Raw genomic sequence first — 22,952 nt, 5'->3', positions numbered from 1 at the left:
GCTAACTGCCAACAGCTACACCATATGAGAATAGCCAACATTAGCTAGCATAACACTCAGTGAGAGATACTAAGATACTGTAGCTAGATGTTTATATTTGGCTAATCCAAAAACAACCCTTTGGTGTAACGCTAGTTAGATTTAATCCCTTATTTTATAGAGCCTTGGTGGGTGGAGTTCTGAAGAGAAATTTACAAAGAGGGTGTGGTCTTGTTATGTGGCAATGTCAGAAAGTTAGTCAAAAATTAGTAAGAACGGCTGTAGAGGTGCGGTAAATGTCTAGAAGGCCGCAGTTTTAACATTTCCCATAATCCCTCAGTGTGGTCACATGATCAGGCACTCACCAGTCAGCCAGCACTCCGAGAACCAGGTATCCGAATATGGAACCAACCAGCAGGGAGAATTTAGCAATGTGCACCTTCCACAAAGAATCACACACCAGATTCCACTAACGGATACACACACAAACACACACACTCAATAAACACATCTTAAGCAGAATCATGAGTAATAATGAATCAAATAAAATCACTACATTTAAGGCAAAGTGTGATATGATAAGTATCTGAGTGTCATGCAGACACTGTGTGTGTGTGTGTGTGTGTGTGTGTGTGTGTATGACTGGTTCACCTGAAGCTGTGTGTGTCAGTGTTTATGCACTCATGTCTCACCTCCACACCTGTCTATCTGATTCTACATGCTGATCTCACACAGGAGCTGAATTAGTCAGAGTACAGGCTCGTGTGTGTGTGTGTGTGTGTGTGTGAGTATGTGAGTGTGTGTGTGTGTGTGTGAGTATGTGAGTGTGTGTGTGTGTGTGTATGTAGGTACGTATGAGTAAATACAGACTGAGCTGATAGTGTTATGGGTGCCCGTTGTCATGGTAACAGAAGTGTAATCAGACAGTCAGGGGAAAACAGTGTGTTGATAAACAGTGAGGTGTTTTGTTCCTCTTACACCACAGTTCAGAATATTTATTTATTACACAGTGACAAGTTACTTCCTGTTTTCACTTACATTATAGCAGCTGTAATAATTACACCACTAATATATACATATAACTCTAAAATTATTGGCACCCAATAATTAATGATGTTACTGTCTTCAGCTCTTGAACTGAGCTCAGACTGTACTGTACACTTATCTGTGTGTGTGTGTGTGCACGCATATAGTTGTTTCTTCTAACGCAGTAAAACCCCTGTGTTTTCATCAGAAATCTTTACGTAAGATTTAAATGTAAATATAATTTAAATAAATTTAAATACACAGTTGAAATGGAAAACGTAACATGGTGTATTAGCATTAGCGTTTGTGTTAGCATTAGCCTCATTAGACTGCAGCAGTGTTACTCAGATAGACTCACTATAAAGAGTAGAGCTTTATCACTCTAGCCATATACAAGTATACAGTGTGTGTGTGTGTGTGTGTGTGTGTGTGAGAGAGAGAGACAGGTGTGTAATTTATTGGACATCCTAATCTCAGGAACAGGTGATGAACTTTCCCCTGGAACAGCAGTGGTGGGAAAAACCACACACACACACACACACACACACACACACACACACACACACACACACACACACAAGTTCTCAGTAATCAATGTTACCTGGCAACCAGAGAGACAAATGTTTGTGTGTGCATAGAACCGGTTTGACCAGAATCTGTGTGCATGTGTGTGTGTGTGTGTGTGTGAGTGAGAGAGAAAGAGAGAGAGATAAATAAGCGGCTGCACACAGAAGCAGGACAACTATGTACGTGTGACACACAGTCTGGATCACTGGATCATGTGATTGAATGATCATGTGACCTCAAATTGGAGGGCAAATACAATACACACACACGCACGATTTCCATACACGCTGACCACAGCACTTCCTGTTTCAGTGTTTGTGCCAGTATAAGTTACTCACCATAACGTAACACTTACTACATACATATAAAATAAGAATATTATTATTTACATTTCTTATTAATTATTATTATTTCAATTATTATTTATGGTAATGATAGTATGTGTGTGTGTGTGTGTGTGTGTGTGTGTGTGTGTGTGTGTACAATAAAGGCATGCCAGAACAAGTTAAAGGTGTTAATGCAATTATTTAATGGTTTCAGTGAAACATAATATTCCTCGTTATTTTGTAGACTTCTAGATCATATGGAAAATTGTCAAAATGACAGAAGTGCAGTTTAATGTTGAATTTCTCAGAGAGATGTGAGGATACAGATGTGAAGATACAGATGTGAGGATACAGTTGTAAGGAAACTGATGTGAGGAAACAGATGTGTACTGACATGTGCTATGTGCTCAGATAACAAGCAGAATTAAATCCCATCGTTTCCCAGAATTGTTCTTTCACCAGTGTCCTAACATGCTCTTATTTATTATATCATATTAATAAAACTGTAAAGTGTAGCAAAGGATCAGGAAAACCAAAAATCTGGCAAACACTGCATGTCTCCCTCACATGCTTACTGTATAAGTATAAACACACACACACACACACACACACACACACAGAAAAGTACAGCACAACTATTTTGTACACTACTACGTAGTGACAGAATCGTATATTATAATTAAAATAAATTGTGGCCATTTGGGAACGATCGCGATGCCGTACTTTCATTAATATTCATTATATACTCATCAATATTCATTATATGCTCATCAATATTCATTATATACTCATCAATATTCGCAAAAAATGAAAGAAAAGCCAGGTTTGTTAATAAATTAGAGCTGTCGTGTTAACATGTAACGTTACTATTTATTACCCTGACAGTTTATTTAAAACATTCTGTAGTAAGTGTGTATAAGGGTTTATGTGCAGTGTGTTAGTGTGTGTTAGTGTGTATAAGGGTTTATGTGTAGTGTGTTAGTGTGTGTTAGTGTGTATAAGGGTTTATGTGCAGTGTGTTAGTGTGTGTTAGTGTGTATAAGGGTTTATGTGCAGTGTGTTAGTGTGTGTTAGTGTGTATAAGGGTTTATGTGTAGTGTGTATAAGGGTTTATGTGCAGTGTGTTAGTGTGTGTTAGTGTGTATAAGGGTTTATGTGCAGTGTGTTAGTGTGTGTTAGTGTGTATAAGGGTTTATGTGTAGTGTGTATAAGGGTTTATGTGCAGTGTGTTAGTGTGTGTTAGTGTGTATAAGGGTTTATGTGTAGTGTGTTAGTGTGTGTTAGTGTGTATAAGGGTTTATGTGCAGTGTGTTAGTGTGTATAAGGGTTTATGTGCAGTGTGTTAGTGTGTGTTAGTGTGTATAAGGGTTTATGTGCAGTGTGTTAGTGTGTATAAGGGTTTATGTGTAGTGTGTTAGTGTGTATAAGGGTTTATGTGCAGTGTGTTAGTGTGTATAAGGGTTTATGTGCAGTGTGTTAGTGTGTGTTAGTGTGTATAAGGGTTTATGTGCAGTGTGTTAGTGTGTGTTAGTGTGTATAAGGGTTTATGTGCAGTGTGTTAGTGTGTGTTAGTGTGTATAAGGGTTTATGTGCAGTGTGTTAGTGTGTGTTAGTGTGTATAAGGGTTTATGTGCAGTGTGTTAGTGTGTATAAGGGTTTATGTGCAGTGTGTTAGTGTGTATAAGGGTTTATGTGCAGTTTGTTAGTGTGTGTTAGTGTGTATAAGGGTTTATGTGTAGTGTGTTAGTGTGTATAAGGGTTTATGTGCAGTGTGTTAGTGTGTATAAGGGTTTATGTGCAGTGTGTTAGTGTGTATAAGGGTTTATGTGCAGTGTGTTAGTGTGTGTTAGTGTGTATAAGGGTTTATGTGTAGTGTGTTAGTGTGTATAAGGGTTTATGTGCAGTTTTTTAGTGTGTGTTAGTGTGTATAAGGGTTTATGTGTAGTGTGTTAGTGTGTATAAGGGTTTATGTGCAGTGTGTTAGTGTGTGTTAGTGTGTATAAGGGTTTATGTGCAGTGTGTTAGTGTGTATAAGGGTTTATGTGCAGTGTGTTAGTGTGTATAAGGGTTTATGTGCAGTGTGTTAGTGTGTATAAGGGTTTATGTGCAGTGTGTTAGTGTGTGTTAGTGTGTATAAGGGTTTATGTGCAGTGTGTTAGTGTGTATAAGGGTTTATGTGCAGTTTGTTAGTGTGTGTTAGTGTGTATAAGGGTTTATGTGTAGTGTGTTAGTGTGTATAAGGGTTTATGTGCAGTGTGTTAGTGTGTGTTAGTGTGTATAAGGGTTTATGTGCAGTGTGTTAGTGTGTATAAGGGTTTATGTGCAGTGTGTTAGTGTGTGTTAGTGTGTATAAGGGTTTATGTGCAGTGTGTTAGTGTGTATAAGGGTTTATGTGCAGTGTGTTAGTGTGTGTTAGTGTGTATAAGGGTTTATGTGCAGTGTGTTAGTGTGTATAAGGGTTTATGTGCAGTGTGTTAGTGTGTGTTAGTGTGTATAAGGGTTTATGTGCAGTGTGTTAGTGTGTATAAGGGTTTATGTGCAGTGTGTTAGTGTGTGTTAGTGTGTATAAGGGTTTATGTGCAGTGTGTTAGTGTGTATAAGGGTTTATGTGCAGTGTGTTAGTGTGTGTTAGTGTGTATAAGGGTTTATGTGCAGTGTGTTAGTGTGTATAAGGGTTTATGTGCAGTGTGTTAGTGTGTGTTAGTGTGTATAAGGGTTTATGTGTAGTGTGTTAGTGTGTATAAGGGTTTATGTGCAGTGTGTTAGTGTGTGTTAGTGTGTATAAGGGTTTATGTGTAGTGTGTTAGTGTGTATAAGGGTTTATGTGTTGTGTGTATAAGGGTTTATGTGTAGTGTGTTAGTGTGTATAAGGGTTTATGTGTTGTGTGTATAAGGGTTTATGTGTTGTGTGTATAAGGGTTTATGTGTAGTGTGTTAGTGTGTATAAGGGTTTATGTGTTGTGTGTATAAGGGTTTATGTGTAGTGTGTTAGTGTGTATAAGGGTTTATGTGCAGTGTGTTAGTGTGTGTTAGTGTGTATAAGGGTTTATGTGCAGTGTGTTAGTGTGTGTTAGTGTGTATAAGGGTTTATGTGCAGTGTGTTAGTGTGTATAAGGGTTTATGTGCAGTGTGTTAGTGTGTATAAGGGTTTATGTGCAGTGTGTTAGTGTGTGTTAGTGTGTATAAGGGTTTATGTGCAGTATGTTAGTGTGTGTTAGTGTGTATAAGGGTTTATGTGCAGTGTGTTAGTGTGTGTTAGTGTGTATAAGGGTTTATGTGCAGTGTGTTAGTGTGTGTTAGTGTGTATAAGGGTTTATGTGCAGTGTGTTAGTGTGTATAAGGGTTTATGTGCAGTGTGTTAGTGTGTATAAGGGTTTATGTGCAGTGTGTTAGTGTGTATAAGGGTTTATGTGCAGTGTGTTAGTGTGTGTTAGTGTGTATAAGGGTTTATGTGCAGTATGTTAGTGTGTGTTAGTGTGTATAAGGGTTTATGTGCAGTGTGTTAGTGTGTAGAAGGGTTTATGTGCAGTGTGTAAGTGTGTGTTAGTGTGTATAAGGGTTTATGTGCAGTGTGTTAGTGTGTGTTAGTGTGTATAAGGGTTTATGTGCAGTGTGTTAGTGTGTGTTAGTGTGTATAAGGGTTTATGTGCAGTGTGTTAGTGTGTATAAGGGTTTATGTGCAGTGTGTTAGTGTGTATAAGGGTTTATGTGCAGTGTGTTAGTGTGTATAAGGGTTTATGTGTAGTGTGTTAGTGTGTATAAGGGTTTATGTGCAGTGTGTTAGTGTGTGTTAGTGTGTATAAGGGTTTATGTGCAGTGTGTTAGTGTGTATAAGGGTTTATGTGCAGTGTGTTAGTGTGTGTTAGTGTGTATAAGGGTTTATGTGCAGTGTGTATAAGGGTGTGTGTGTTCGGTGGGTGTGGGTGGGTGCGAGTGGGTGTGAGTGCACCAGTGCGTGACTACAGAATTACAGAATGAGTGTAAATGTGCATCAGTTTAATAAATTAATAGAGGCAGTGTGTTTGCTGAACACTCATCAGTGTGTGTCATCATCAGCACAGGACAGGCAGCTGGGTAAACTCTGTGTGTGTGTGTGTGTGTGTGTGTGTGTGTACTGACTGAGTATCAGGTTACAGTGGTTTGTGGATTTGATCAGAGGAGGCGTTTTATCATAGTTAATAGTTCCTCACAGACCGAGGAGGGAAATAAATAAGTGAGGGAGTGAATGAGTGAATTAGGGAGTGAGGGAGAAGGAGGGCGTGAAGGAGTTAATTAGGGAGTGAATGAGGGAGTTAATTAGGGAGTGAATGAGGGCATGAAGGAGTGAATTAGGGAGTGAGAGAGTGAATGAGGGAGTGAATGAGGGCATGAAGGAGTGAATTAGGTAGAGAATGAGGGAGTGAGAGAGTGAATGAGGGCATGAAGGAGTGAATTAGGGAGTGAGAGAATGAATAAGGGAGTGAAGGAGGACGTGAAGGAGTGAATTAGGGAGTGAGACACTGAATGAGGGCGTGAATGAGGGCATAAAGGAGTGAATTAGGGAGTGAACGAGGGCATGAAGGAATGAATTAGGTAGTGAATGAGGGAGTGAGAGAGGGAATGAGGGCATGAATGAGGGCGTGAAGGAGTGAATTAGGGAGTAAGAGAGTGAAAGGAGTGAATTAGGAAGTGAGAGAGTAAATGAGGGTGTGAAGGAGTGAATTAGAGAGTGAATGAGGGAGTGAATGGGGGCATGAAGGAGTGAATTAGGGAGTGAGGGAGTGAATGAGGGCATGAAGGAATGAATGAGGGAGTGAATGAGGGAGTGAATGAGGGAGTGAATGAGGGAGTGAATGAGGGAGTGAATGAGTGAAATAGGGCGTGAATGAGGGAGTTAATGAGGGAGTGAATTAGGGCATGAAGGAGTGAATGTGGGCGTGAATGAGGGCGTGAATGAGGGCGTGACGGAGTGAATTAGAGAGTGAATTAGGGAGTGAAGGAGTGAAAGGAGTGAATTAGGGAGTGAACGAGGGCATGAAGGAATGAATTAGGTAGTGAATGAGGGAGTGAGAGAGTGAAAGGAGTGAATTAGGGAGTGAATGAGGGCATGAAGGAGTGAATTAGGAAGTGAGAGAGTGAATGAGGGTGTGAAGGAGTGAATTAGAGAGTGAATGAGGGAGTGAATGAGGGCATGAATGATGGTGTGAAGGAGTGAATGAGGGAGTGAATGAGGGCGTGAAGGAGTGAATTGGGGAGTGAGGGAGTGAAGGAGGGAGTGAATGAGGGCATGAAGGAGTGAATGAGGGAGTGAATTAGGGTGTGAAGGAGTGAATGAGGGAGTGAATGAGTGAATGAATGAGGGAGTGAATGAGTGAATGAGGGAGTGAATTAGGAAATGAATTAGGGCGTGAAGGAGTGAATGAGGGAATGAATTAGGGCGTGAAGGAGTGAATGAGGGAGTGAATGAGTGAGGGAGTGAATGAGTGAATGAGGGAGTGAATGAGGGAGTGAAGGATGGAGTGAAGGAGGGCGTGAATGAGAGAGTGAATGAGGGAGTGAAGGAGGGCGTGAAGGAGGGCGTGAAGGAGTGAATGAGGGAGTGAATGAGGGAGTGAATGAGGGAGTGAATGAGGGAGTGAAGGAGGGAGTGAAGGAGGGCGTGAAGGAGTGAATGAGGGAGTGAATGAGGGAATAAAGGAGGGCGTGAATGAGAGAGTGAATGAGGGAGTGATTGAGGGAGTGAAGGAGTGAATGAGGGCGTGAATGAGAGAGTGAATGAGTGAATGACGGAGTGAATGGGGGCGTGAAGGAGGGCGTGAAGGAGTGAATGAGTGAGTGAATGAGGGAATGAAGGAGGGCGTGATTGAGAGAGTGAATGAGGGCGTGAATGAGTGAATTAGGGAGTGAATGAGGGAGTGAAGTAACCAGATGAAGTGATCCAAGATGGCGGATGTGGGGTGTGGCAGCTGCTCTGTTACTCTACACGCTCGTGGTAAAGTTTGTAGCAGCAGTAGATATCAGTGCTCTTCACCAGTGTAATACTAATAAACAATAATAATAACAGATATTTGAATATAATCTACAACAATGTGAACACGTCCTTCTTGTGATCTTTCTGTTTCTCTGGATGATACGGAGTGTATTCTTTATTTGTTCCCTTTTTAACTGCACGACGGTGTTCTTCTGTAAAACCAGAAGAACAGCGTGTAAACAACAACACCACAATAATGCTGTGATAATATCCATCTGCTAACGTTTGTCTGGAAATATTCATCAGTGTAACGCCCCAACTATTCTCACACCTCTATATACCTCCACCTCTACTCAGGTATGTAATTATCCAGAGGATACTCATGTTTTTAAACTAGACCTTTATACTGTGTTCTCCTCGATCTCCATGGAGGATCTGATGACTACCCAGCAGAGGTGTGCTGCTGATCTGTTGCGGTCATGGGGTTCGCTCCAGGTGGGCATTTGTGGCAAATCTTACTGAGGGGAGAGCAATCGTGGCCATCAGAGCCCCTGAGTACTCCGGAGGATCTGGCGGCTGAGGGGCGGTGTCGATCGGCTGGCCTGGAGGTTCTCGTCTACCAGTGGACTCGCAGACGGTAGAGCCCGAGAGTCGCTGGTGAGGTCACTATTCATTGTAATGAGATTTTATGGCAAAATCCTAATGATCTAGCATGTATAGAGTTAAATATGATTTTATCACCTCAGATGTCCTTATAGTTATTTATCGAACACCTGCTTGGACAGAGGTCCAACATGAATAACAAACAGCACCAGTACCCAGAGTGACCCAACATTTAGTAATAAACCCGAAAGTCATATGATAACTGGGCTGTCAGACCATAATATTGTGCTCATATCACGTTCCACAGTCCGGTAGTAAGGCATTCTTCGGCATTCCAAAAAATAAGGAAAAACGATTTTGTAGCTATAAAAAATATATAAATTGGGAAGATTTATTGTTATCGAAACAGGTTTAGAAATAGCTAATTAAACCTTTACAGAAAAGTTACAATTAGAAATATAACTATAACTATTAGAACTGTACTAATCTACACTTAGAGATTTTTCAATTAAGATGAAATGTAAGTACAAGAACAGTCCCTCCCCTGGGTGAATGATGATATTAAAAAACTAACGAAGGAACAGGATAGTGCCTTAAAATGAGCGAGAAGATCAAAGATGGTCCACGATAGAAATAAATAAGGTATTAAGAGTATTAAGGAAAGCAAAGGCAGATTTTTTATTATAATTATTGAAAACCCTGCTATTAAGAGCAGTAACAAAGATGGAGGTTGGAAAAGTAATCATGTCTCTCAAGTCTTCGAGGGCTAAGGATATCTATGGTATGGATAAACTTTCCTGAAAGGAATCAATTCCTCAATAGTTAACACTCTAACACACATTATTAATATTTCATTAGGCCAAGGGAGATTCCTTAAGTTTTGGGATCCTGTGGTTGTGGCTCATATTTAAAGGAGGCGATGCTCTTTTAACTTGTAATTATAGGTCCATTAGTGTTTTACCCACAATATCAAAGGGTTCTGAAAAACTGGTTGCCAAATTATTAATCATCTTAACAATAGTTATTTCCAACTGCATTCGGTGCAATTCGGTTTTAGGGCAAATCACTGAACAGAGACTGCTACATGTTATTTTATAGGAAAGTTTAAGGCAGTAATGGATAAAGGTGGAGTGGTAGAGGCTGTTTTTCTTGAGTTGCAGACAGCAAACGGTTAACCAATATAACTTTTTGCATAAATGACTTCATTTTAATTTTTCAGTAGTGCTTGTAAATTTAATTAAATCTTATCTTTCTTCCTGTAGTCAAAATTGATCATTATTAATCTAATTCATTATGTTCATCAACTGGTGTTCCACAGGGGTACGTATTGGGCCCAATTCTCTCCAGCATGTACATTAATGATTTACCCACTGTGCATCAACAATATAAGCTGAGAGATGTTATGGTAAAAGTCACATCCTGGCTCCATCAGTGCTCTCTATAATGAAATGTGTCTAGAACAGTTTGTGTGTTCTTTTCTAAAGGATACAGTATAGTGTTGATATAGTGTAAAGCAGAATATGTTTATTTCAGGAGAGAGATTACAAGTTGATTCAGAATGTAAATATCTACAGGTACATTTAGACTCCTATCTTGGTTTCAAAACCCACATAAAAAACATTTACTAAAAGGTTAAGTGTAATTTGGTAAATCTGAGGTTTATTAGAGATTCTTTATCGACTGAGGCTGCAGAGATTTTCATTATATGATTCTTCATCACTTATTGTTTGACAAGCTGGTCTAATACGTAGAGTTCTAAAACCACTGGAATCACGTCAACAAGCACTTAAAATTCTAGATAAAAAAAAAACATTTAGTTTTCACCAGTGTCACATTTTAAATAAGTATAAACCTCATTAAATTTAAAAATGTTTTAGTTCATTAGATTATGTATGGTTTAGCTCCTCCTCCTCCTGACTTTATTAATTTAAAATCTATTAAACACAGAGTAATTACAGCAGCTAGAGTGGACTGTGTAATTCCACACAGGAAAACTTATTTTCCTTCAGTGCATCACATTAGAGAATGGAAATTGTCACGGTTCGGATGGTTGAGCCAGAAGCAGATGCAGACGCAGATGCAGATGCAGATAAAGACATTTATTTAACCAAACGTACTATGAAACAAAGACACTATGAAAACTTGACTAAACACACTGTGGCAAGGAACAAACATCAAGACATGAACAACAGGAGTCTAAGACAACAAAAGACAAGCTAATAGTGCAGACAAGGACTATATATACCCATGAGTGCTCATTAACCAAAACGTGAATCAGGTGCAGGTGGTCATGTGACATGTAGTGCAGTGCAGTGGCTGATGGGAAGTGGAGTCCAGAGCTTCCTAATACGTGACAGAAATCTTTAAATTCATTTAAGTATAATCTTGAGAAATGGTTTCTTCACAATCAACAATGTCAACACTGATGTTTCTCCTTTTATTATTATTATTAATATTATTATTATTATTATTAATAATTTTATTATTTATTTTTTTTAACCCATATCTATACTTCATCTATACCCCCCCCCCACACACACACACACACACACACACACACACCACCACCACACACAAAGGATAGTGAAGTGCTCACTTCAGCATGCTGCCTAATCAGTGTTCTAATCCAATCCTCCATGAGTAATCCAATCAAGGGCACTTCAATGACAGTTTTAAAAACTCCTTCAGCTTAATCTCTCAGCTAAACACAAGAGCTACTCATGCTAATATTTATCAGAGAACAGATACTGAGCACAACACACACACACACACACACACACACACACCATAAAGAAAGAGAGGTCAAAGTTCAAACCAGTCACATCACTGCAGCTTGGGTATGTGCTGATAATCACTTGCATAACACACCCCACTAATTCAATAAGCTAGTTTAAAACACTGAGGTTGGAGAAGCTACCAAACAGTGGTGATGTAACATTCAGCTTTATCTGAGCTATTCTCTGCACGTTCATTAAATCTCAGTGCATTAAATTATCAGTCCAAAGCCTTCAGGCACTCGGATACAAATAGATCACCTTACACCATTTCCACACATTCTGACTGCTACACTAGGAAAATCATCTGCCTCAGGATGTCTTTCAGCAGTGCTGTAACTGAACTAACAGGCTCACTTTGTGGCAGAGAAGCAGTCCTATAACTGAACTAACAGGCTCACTTTGTGGCAGAGAAGCAGTCTTATAACTGAACTAACAGGCTCACTTTGTGGCAGAGAAGCAGTCTTATAACTGAACTAACAGGCTCACTTTGTGGCAGAAAAGCAGTCCTGTAACTGAACTAACAGGCTCACTTTGTGGCAGAGAAGCAGTCCTTTAACTGAACTAACAGGCTCACTTTGTGGCAGAGAAGAAGTCCTGTATGTTACCTAGCAGGCTCACTTTGTGTCAGAGAACCAGTCCTGTAACTGAAGTAGCAGGCTCACTTTGTGGCAGAGAACCAGTCCTGTAACTGAAGTAGCAGGCTCACTTTGTGGCAGAGAACCAGTCCTGTAACTGAAGTAGCAGGCTCACTTTGTGGCAGAGAACCAGTCCTGTAACTGAACTAACAGGCTCACTTTGTGGCAGAGAAGCAGTCCTGTAACTGAACTAACAGGCTCACTTTGTGACAGAGAAGCAGGCTTTGTGTCAGGCTGATGCTGCTGACTCATCATGCTGTATAACAGATGTATAAGCATGTACAAATAGTAATATACAGTACCGTGTAAAAGCAGAGCAAAGACGCCTTCAAAAATAATGAAATGTAATATTTCTATACAAAAATTATCTTTCATAAAGAGCAATAAACCAAACAAAGTCAATATCTGGCATGAGAACCTTGCCTTTAAAATTGCATCAACAGTCTCAGATTCACTTTCTTCAGTTTTATGAGAACATAAATTTTGGTAAGTTTTCATCACCCCCTCTGTGTTCCAGCTCCAGGGGAGACTGTAACATGCACACACATCTGATCCAGCTTACCAAGATTATACTTATTTTAGCCACACACACACATGCATGCGCACACACACAGAAGCTCACACACGCACGCGCGCACACACGCACACTCTCTCTCACTTTACAACACAAGTTATTTATGTCACTTAAAATCTACTGGCCTTACTCATGGTGTAATAAACAGGAAAATAAAACATTATGACAACAAATTAAGCAACATACAAGACAATGTATAAAAAAAGAAGACACCAGCGGACGTATTAAACGCCGTTCACCGCTGGTAAACAGAGTAATGTTTGGAGTTTAGATTTAAATGCTAATAAGGAAGTGAAAGTGCTAACAGTGCGGTTACTGTGACGGCTCGGTCCTCAGTCAGGACAATCTGAGAATTAACAGCATTAAAAATAAATAATAAAATAGATCTGCAATTACATTCTGCTTCTCTGCCTACATGTATTCAGATATTCCTCAAAATGTGTGTGTGTGTGAGGAATTTGCTGGGACTGACATTACTGTGTGCTCTGTAATTTCATATTTGATTTGAAGGTGTTTAAGATTATTTACCCTCGTGTGGAGGAAACAGGATGAGACTGCTCCTGAACTCATCTCTCCAGTACTACACACTTTACGGAGAACGCAGATGTAGGATCAGACTCAGGAGAACACTCTGTATTCAAGTGGAACCTTCAGCAGTAGTTCCACCTCATCGTCAGTCCACACGCATATGAAGCCTTTTAGAACTTTAGGCCATGATGTTTTTCCACATTTATTATCCTCTAACACTCGACACACAACTCTTCATGTTATTCCTGGTGTCTGCGCTTTGGGGTTTCTGACGTGTATTTATTCTCTGCTGGTAAGGAAGGATTCTGCTTCTTGAGGACTTCTGCTTGGCTCTGTTGAAGTTAGTCTTGTTGCATACTATAGTAATCTCTCCAACAGAGTTTTCAGGAAACCCAAATGAGTATTTCAGTCCTGAACCCAGTGCTGAAGGTCAAGGAGAAGTTTATTTCAGTGATCGAGAAGGAGATCCAGGTTTACAATAACAAAAGTACCAGAATAAACATATAGTCTTTTATTTTAAGTCCAAACTCCGTGCCATGGACCATCCTAAACGTGAGCAGATGATATTTTCCACGGATGAAGGGAAGTACATGAACGAGGATGTTTGAGAGGGATGGCAGATTTGAGGTAAATCAGTGATCACTGAGGGTTTAGATCAAGGGCGTAGGTTTGCATATGGACGGTAGGGACATGTCCCTACCAATATTTTGGGAGGGCAGAATTGTCTATACCAATATTTGTGTGAACTCGTTCGCATTATATTTGGAGTGAAGCCATGTAAATTCCATAGCATACTCTCCCAGAAGCGCCAGGATTTAAGCATGCTAGCATTTGATTGGCTGAAAGGGAGGTGGGAGGGGCTATCTGAAGACTCACCTTACATGCGAATATCGAGCTGCCAGTGTAGAGTACAGACATGGAGGCGAGGGCTGATCGGCTGACAATGGTAACTATGTTATCAAGGCTGTCCGTCCATACCTCAAGCATGGGTGAAAAATGTATTCTTTCAGATGACTTTACTCCCTTTCCTCTATTGCCTGCATGGCACAGCATACAATAAAGTATTTTTCCCATGCCAATACGTTTTGTACTTTGTAGATATGCCAGCAGAAAAACGACGAGACATAAGGAGCTTTTTCCCCACCCAAAGCATAAGTAATAGGTAGTAAACTAACTGTCCAGTAGACACATTGATTTAAAATGAAAAACCAAACGTCACCAGCCTCGCACTGCGGAAAGTAATGTCAACTGATGTTAGTTAACCGTGTTAGCTAGTGTTACTAGCAAGCTAACCCTGACTTCTGTCAGCTGCAGGCTAGCAGTCAGGTTGCTAGCTGGAACATAAAATAGCTGCATATATGAAATTATGTTGAGTTGAGCTTTAGTCTAGAAATTCCATGAAAATGTCATGATTTAATGAATGAGTTTGTTTGCAGGAAACACAGCAGCAGGCTGAAGTAGAGCAGGACGAAACAGGGAGGTCCTAATTATGAATTATATTTTGGAATTGTAGGAAGGCATCAGCATTAAAGTGAGTCTTTAGGATGTTCAGCAAATATACAGTATAACCTTTGAAAGTCAACAAATTGGTCATGAGTTTGTTATTAAACATAGGCCTATATGACGAGTTCATCTGCAAAAACAGATATCTCCATTCTTATGGATATTAAAAATCATGGTTTTTTTTTATTGCACATTCCAGGTAATATCAATCAAACTGCAGTTGGGTTGTTTTAATTAAGTGAAAATAAATGTAATCAAAACAACCCAATTGCAGTTGATTTGTATTACCTGGAATACACAATTTAAAACATGATTTATGAAAATGAATTAAAATGGTGGATATCTGTTTTTGCACATGAACTCTTCATATGTTATTATGGATTAATTGTAAATTGTAAATTTACATGTACTGTAAGTACCATAGTCTACCTATTTTAATGTTAACTTAGTTCAAGTTATTATAACACAGACTGCAAAAGAATAATTTGCAAATGTTGATAGAGACCAGGTTAGGTTTAGTTTTCTCTTTAGGAGACAGTCAGTGTGAGTGAGGACGATCCTGAAGCAAGTCAGTGTAGCAGTGTCATGGACATGGGGAGTAAACCATACCAGCCTGATCCAAAATTCATCGAAGTACAAACAGGATTTTGCGATTTCAGGCGAACTGGCACAGTCAGTATTCTTGGCTTCACTACAGTCCAACACTGAAAAAGGTTCTTTGTTTTGAGTGTGTCAAAGCATACACCATAAAAAAGACCACTTTTGGAAAAAAAGAATGACCCTGCCTTCTGCACAAAGGGTTTCAATAATTGGCTAAGATCTACCATGTCTCAGCAGTGCCTTAATAATGTAGCTGTATGCCATGTACATCAAGAGGCCCTTGACCAAGTAGATCTTAAAGATATTTGCCAACAGTTCGTATCTGTCAATGACCGACGTAGGCATCTGTTTAGATTGTTTAAATAGACACCAAGGACTATCATGAAGAATGTTGATGTTGGATGCAAAACATTTCCGTTAACAAATAATTTCATAGTTTACTTTCTGTTAGTCTTTGATCTGTTGCTTTGTATAATTTGTATTTAAATGTAAATATGTAAATATCTTAATGTAAATATAGATGTTATATTTTAATAAACCAGTTGGTTGTTAACATTAAACAGTCCTTTTTTCGCGGGCTGTGTGTCCCTACCAATATTGAGACCAAACCTACGCTCTTGGTTTAGATGAAATGTTTAGATCATCCTGGACCAGTGTGTGTGAGATACAGGAACATTGTTGGAACCCAGCTGGGACCTCCATGTGAAAGGCTTCTTTAATGCCTAGTAGGCTTGTGTGATATAACGATTTAATCTGGGGATGAGTGATATTGCAAAAAATATAGAGTTTTTTTACATGAATGAACAATTCTCGATTACAATTTTCATTGATTTATTTTTGGGTCTTACATAATGCATTAAGAAGAATTACGTGATTTATTTATAAATTATTTATAAAAAATATACAGTAACAGCACCATCTTTGTCTGTTGAACATGACATAATTCCGACCGGCGTAGAATCAAATTCATTATATCTTATATAAACATGTTCATTTGAGTGTTCAGACCCGTACACATTCTATTTCTCTGCAGTGATCATTCCACCTCGCTGTGCTACGAGCTCAGTCCTCCACAGAGTGCTGCTGTCTCATGGCAGGGTTTTTGTTTTTTAGAGGAGGTGTTTATCTAGTTCACATGTACGGCATTTGGCAGACGGCCATATCCAGAGAGACTTACGTTTATCTCATTTCCATATCTGAGCAGTTGAGGGTTAAGGGCCCAACAGTGGCAGCTTGGTAGTGCTGGGGTTTGAACTTATGACCTTCTGATCAGTAACCCAACATCTTAACCACTGATCCGTTAAGGAGCAGTGGTTAAGAAGGCAGTGTTTTCCTTCGTAGTGTTTTCAAATTTTAAATAACATTTATAGACTTTTTAATTAAAAAAGTAATCATGTTCAATCTCGATGAGAACATCAGTCTGTTCAGGATTTCTTTGTGCTTTGTGATTGTTGCAGACAAAAACGTTTAATTTTGCTGCGGATTTTTTTCAGAATTCGTGCTTTTTTTGGTGAAACTGCAATCACAATAAATGGTTCTATTGGGTTCTATAGGGCTGATTATATTGGGGATATATACCGGTCGCGTCCCTGTACACCTCGCCGAGTATTATAGTAGATATAGTAGAGTTAGATATGTTGTTAATGTTATGTTCCCTTAAATAAATACATCTTTACCTGATTCCGTACTCTACTCCTTTACGTCTCGCGACGTGACAGAATACTCCGGAACAGAAAAAAACCAAACGCACGTGTCCACAGTAAATAATGTCACGGTTGTCAACATCCGAAGAGCATGCGCTCGTGCACGTAGCTCGTGCATGCGCTCGCCCCCTCATCGCTCCGAGCCCGCCTCCAGAAGTGGAGGTCGTGACATTCGCGCATCTCAATCTGGTTGCTAGGCTATTTGGCGCGTCATCCATCGATCTTCTACTGCTTACTCCTTTCCAGGGTCACGGGGAACCTGGAGCCTATCCCAGGGAACATCGGGCCATCAAACACATTATTGTTCGGTCAAATTTATTCGGCCTTTTCACTTATTCTGCCGAACACCGAAAGTGCTTTTTTTGCTATTTTCGGCCGAATAATTTCGGTTGCCGAACATTCGGTGCATCCCTAATCCCATGAGATGTCTTGGCCCGAATCTGCTGTAATGTTGAAAAACTGCAGCTCCTCAGAATATTACAGTTTATTTGATTGTGCTTTCGTTTCTGTGATCGGAGCATGGTGAAATCCTGGAGGGACTGGAACGTTTTGTGTGAAATCATTTTAAAACATGGCTAGTAGAAGTTATCATTCAACAGAGTGGTCCTTCCCAGCTGAAAAGGAGATGAGCTACATGATCACCACATGAATCTAGAGTGATCTGTGCAGGTATGAGGAACTCTCCAATATTAACCCACGCTGCCTGGAAGCCAAAACCTGGTCAACACCCGCCGTGTTTCAGCCGAAACGGGGGAAAGGAGGCGCAGTCTGAACTGAAAAGCTTAAACAGGCCTACACCAAAGTGTCAGATCAAACACCGCACAAATAACGGTGATGATCATTAGGAAGGCATTACACTTGCTGGGTTTTTTGCTCTCCTACACTTCACGGCGCTTGGACACGGTGCTCGACACTCGGACACGGCGCTCAGACGTGGAGTTCAGACACATCGCTCGGACGCGGCGCTCGGACATGGCGTTCGGACTCGAAATCAAATGAAAATGTGGACCATGTGAAATAATTTGTAACAGGATTACATTAAAGATGTGGTGTTATGTTTTTGTTCTGTTTACTGCACATTAGTGTGTGTGACTCCCACAGACCCCCGTCACAGCCGCTAATATCATCACCTCCCTGCTCCTTACACCTGAAAGGGGGGGGGGGGGGGGGGGTTGTAGTCACTTAGCACTAAAATGAGTCTGGACATGGAGTGATGAGAAAGCTGAGTGATGAGAAAGCAGAACATCATACTGTTCTCAGTTTAGGGATTTAGCACAGAAATAAAAGCCTTGCTCAGGGGCCAGCAGTGACAGCACGGGGATCTGAACTCACAACCTTCTAATCGGTTATCCTCCGTCTTAACCACTGAGCTACCACTGCCCCCCCCCCCACACACACACACACACAGACAGAGAGAGAGGGATCTGAACTCACAACCTTCTAATCAGTCATCCTCTGTCTTAACCACTGAGCTACCACTGCTACTTTTACACACACACACTCTGGAATCTGAACTCACAACCTTCTAATCTGTTATCCTCCATCTTAACCACTGAGCTACCACTGTCTAACACACACTCCAACACTATCACACACACTAACACACTCTGGGATCTGAACTCACAACCTTCTACTCTGTTATCCACTGTTTTACCCCTGAGCTACCACTGTCTAACACACACACTAATGTACTGTAATACACACCACCACACACTACTTCACTGTGATACACACTAATACCCTGTAATACACACTAACACACACTAAAACAAACACTGAAAGCTCTCCACTGTAAACGGAGTGAAATGAATGGTGATGACGTCACACTTGCTTTGCACGCTCAGCGTTTTTGCGTGGTCACGTGGTTCAGCACCGGTCCGTGCCCTCTGTGTGTGTGTGTGTGTGTGTGTGTGTGTGTGTGTGTGTGTGTGTGTGTGTGTGTGTGATACCTTGGTCACCACATTCTGTGTGAGTCCTGACAGCAGCTCGTGCGTCCATGTCTCATTCTCGCACTCGCAATGCTCCGAGGCTCGCGCGCTCCCGTTACTCACTGCCGCGGTGTGAAGCGCGTGAGGGAAAAACGGAGCGGAGGTCATGGCGGTGGTCATCGCCGTGGTGGTCTCGTGCTCGGTCGCCCAGGTGCCGTTGATGGTCCGCAGGCATGTGCTGTTGGGTTGCGCAAGCAGGAAATAGTCAGAGAACTGGCTGAAGCCGATAAACAGAGCCGGGATCCACGTGAGCACCACGAGCTGCTTCTGGTACCGACCGAACCCGCCCAGGAAAGGTAGGACGCAGCCGTCCACGCGCGACAGCATCAGACCCGGAGACGGCGCTTCCGGTGTCACGAAGCCGTTCTCCGGTGGTGCGGGAAGAGGAAGAGGAGGAGGAGGAGGATGATGATGATGGTCCTCGGGGTCCGGCAGTGACTCCGCCATGTCCGCGGTCCGGTCTGGTTCCGGCTGTGTCCGGTTCCGCGCTGCGTCAGAGGCACGATAATAAAGGGTGTTTATGTCACTAACACAGGCCCGATTGTCTCGCGCCTGTGCTGTCGGTGTTAACGGAGGCGGTATGTCCCGTCCTCCTCCTGCTGCTGCTGCTGCTGTCCAAATCCGAGCCGCACCTTTAACCCGGAATAAACCGGCGCTCGCGTGGCGCGGTTCTTATCGGAGCCGGAGCCGGAAGGGGAAAGCGGGAAGCCCGCCACAGGTAACACACCTGTCCAACTGCGCAGCGCGAGCACACCGATCCTGCACCGAGCATAATCCCTCAATCCGTCACTCCGTCATCCTCCAGTGTGCGCGTGAGACATCCTGCGGTGAGCGCGCGGCGTGGTGACGTGTGTGCGGTGTTTATTCCGGTGCCGGTGTCGGTTCTACTGTCTCACCCTCCGTCTCTCTCAGTCTCCGTCTCTTTCCTCGGTACAGCGATAGGAACAGTGGGTGGAGACAGTATTAAACCCGCCCCCTCACATCACGCACTGGGCTTCGTCCCAAATACACAAGTAGAAGTCACTATGTCATTCCCTAAATAGGACACAGGAAAACAAATACCTGGAAGCCAGCCTTTACATTGGCTCTGTGTATTTCTGTCTTCAGTGTGATGAACAAATGTACACTGGAGTGAAGTTTCCTCAGATCACCTCCACAAACTGACAGCTAGGATGCGAAAGGTCTGTAAGGCTGTATTTGCTGCAAAAGGAGGATTCTCTGACGAAAGCAAGAAGTGAAGGATGAAATACTTATTTCATACAAAAATCATTATTTCTAACCTTGTCCATGTCTTGACTACGATTTCGGTTCATTTAACAGCTCATTAGATTTATACAACTAAGAGTTTTCATGGAAATTGAGACATTTTCTAGGTGACCCCCAAACTTTTAACCGGTGGTGTTTATGAATAGCTTAAAGTTCTAGACCCACTGCTTTTTACTCTATATATGCTACCTCTGGGTCAAATTATTCGTAAACATGGAATCAGCTTCCACTGTTATGCTGATGATACACAGCTGTATGTTTCAGCGAAGCCAGAGGACAGACAGCAGCTTAGTAAAGTTGAGGATTGTGTAAAGGACATTAGACGCTGGATGCTTTATAACTTCCTTTTACTTAATTCTCATAAAACAGAAGAACATCTACTAGGAGCATGTGTAGCTAGAAGTAATCTTTCTGATCACAAGAATAGTTTCATTTGAAGTAGGATTAGATCTGGAGAGATCTGGAGGGTTCATGGGCATAGAGTGTTGTGGTGAACAGACATGTTTGGATGAGATTATTGTGGATGGTACCACATAGAAACCATAAAGATGGCTGTGGATGTTCTTGCTTGGACAGCCTAGAGACAGCTACAGCTAATAACAGTTTATAGTACACAGTTATAGGAGGGAAATTATTTATTTGCGCACTATCCGATGTCAGCCCGATGAGGATGGCTTCCCTTTTGAGTCTGCTTCCTCTCAAGGGTTCTTCCTCTTGTTGCCTCAGGCAGTTCTTCCTTTTTGTTTGTTTTCAGGTTCCTTTCAGGACCGAGTGTTGAGTTTTTTATGTATGAAGTGGTTTGCAGTGGGAGAACCCGAGCACTGCAGTGACTTTCTCCACAATAATAAAACCAGAACATTCCTGAGAAACATATAAAAAGCTTAGAACAGCTGCTTCTAATGTTCTTTTATATGACTGAAATGAAATTTAATTGAATCAAGTTCTATTTAATTATGTTGTGATTCTCAGAGTAGTAATTATTTACACTGAATATCTTTTATATCCACTTTCACAAAGTCAGAATGTCAGAAATCGGTTCTAGAGTGATGCCACAGCAGGTTCCTAAAAGGAAAGTTCTGGCTTCACTCTAAATAACCTTTTCTCACTAGAACATTTTTAAAGTTTAAACATTATCAAAAGTGTTCCTCAGTGGTTTCTGCAGAAGTTCTCTTTGATACAGTACCCCTCTGTTGTAGGGTTCTGTGTAGAACCTTTACTGTTAAACTCACAGAACACCCCAGAGCTCCTGATTTATACTCATCACTCTTACAACTACATTTTATTAGTGCTTCTGTCAGTGGGTTAAAGGTTAAAGGTTAAAGGTCAGAAAAGGAAGCCTAGAGTTTTCATTAAGTTAATTTAACATTAATATGTTCTAATAAACAACTTTAGTTTATTTACAGAAATAAAAATCCCCCAGAAGGGAACTTTACTCTGTTTGTAATCTACACTGTCCTCTACACACAAGACTTCCATCCATGGGCAGAGCTGTCTCACTGTCTGTCTCACTCTCTGTCTGTCTGTTTGTCTGTCTCACTGTGTGACTCACTGTCTGTCTGTGTGTTAGAGAATCTGTCTGTCTGCGTTTTAGAGGATCTGTCTGTCTGTGTGTTAGAGAATCTGTCTGTCTGCGTGTTAGAGAATCTGTCTGTCTGTGTGTTACAGAAGCGCGCTCTCTCTCTCTCTCTCTCTCTCTCTCTCTCTCTCTCTCTGTATGTTATAGTGTCTCCATCTGCTGGTCTCTATGGGAAATGCATCATTTACTCACTAAACTGAGAATGAGGATCAAATCAAATTTATTACATTTTATTTCATCAGTTAATTTTGTAAAGCTTTTGTTAATGATTTAGAGACTGATTAGAAACAGTAATTATCCACAGCCTCCAGATTTAACCCGAATTACAAATATAATATAATTTACAGAGAAAACAAAATCTCTCTGTGTAAGATAAAAAGATAAAGTGTAGCTGAACAGAGCAGCACACACACACACACACACACACACACACACACACACACACACAGACAGTACTTCAGTGTGTCACTTTAAACCTTTTAAAAGTGAATGTTTCATGTCCAATTATTTCACCATTCAGAATTAATGTGTTAAATGACACGTAGAATAAATATTATGCGAGTTATTATAAAATGTTCTGTTTAGATCACTTCAGATCACTTAAATTTTGACATGAGGAATTATAGATTTTCACAAGAACATGTAGAATGATTGTGTTGTGTTGTTTATCAGGCAGCAATAATATGCTTATAAAGTTTCTAACCTCAAAATGTTGGAGAGTAAAGAAAATACGATGTATCAGGATCTGCACATTGGAGCCCTCTGGTGGCCGGATGAAGTAACATATAACTGACTTCAATCTGTTCATGAGTGATTTCTATCCTGCCTTTATACAGACCAGGTTCCACCACACTCAACCTGGGCAGCAATGAAGGACCAAGAGGACTCAACCAAGAATACGAGGGGAAGAGTAGATCTTTTTCCTCTTCTGTTCTCAACCTTCCTTCACCATCTTACCTGACTGCTGGTCACCTAATTTAGAGTAGCATTAGGAAAATCTGCATAATCACTCTTCCATTCCTCTTTCCATATCCCATTTCTTCTCCTCTTTCTACAGAAGAGATTCTGTAGGATATCTTGTCCAGCAATCCTTTCCACAATGATCCTGAACATCTCACAAGACCATTATAAACAATGAATGAGACACCACCACTGATAATGAATAGATAAGATTGCTTACATAATCAGTAGGTAAAAACAGACTTATGATTTGGGTTAGCTGTTAAAAATTTGTACATTTTATCATTCCTCCTAGAGAACTATGGATCATTGTAAAGAAATGGCTTTTTAAATGCACATTTCAGGACCATACTCCTCTGGCCAAGTTTCCATCATCCCTCTGAACTTCACC

At 40.9% G+C, this 22,952-nt stretch overlaps 1 protein-coding gene across 3 annotated transcripts in view; it reads right to left on the bottom strand.

Moving 5' to 3' along the window:
- Positions 1-19,698, bottom strand: part of slc22a23 (solute carrier family 22 member 23) — a 33,986-nt gene extending 14,288 nt beyond the window's left edge. For 2 of the 3 annotated variants that reach the window (XM_017473037.3, XM_053681753.1), the window contains exons 1-2: positions 18,721-19,698; positions 345-448 (exon numbers count right to left, since the gene is read on the bottom strand). In XM_017473037.3, coding sequence (XP_017328526.1) covers positions 345-448; positions 18,721-19,206 — 590 coding nt within the window. In that variant the 5' untranslated portion in view covers positions 19,207-19,698. Of the gene's footprint in view, positions 1-344; positions 449-671; positions 845-18,720 lie in introns of those variants that run through there. The other variant, XM_053681752.1, reaches the window with a different exon arrangement.
- Between the last annotated feature and the right edge of the window lie 3,254 nt (positions 19,699-22,952).

This window comes from Ictalurus punctatus, chromosome 7 (assembly GCF_001660625.3).
Source record: "Ictalurus punctatus breed USDA103 chromosome 7, Coco_2.0, whole genome shotgun sequence".
NCBI lineage: Eukaryota > Metazoa > Chordata > Actinopteri > Siluriformes > Ictaluridae > Ictalurus > Ictalurus punctatus.
Note: the sequence above shows the minus strand (reverse complement) of the source record. Positions and strands in the feature narration are given on the sequence as shown.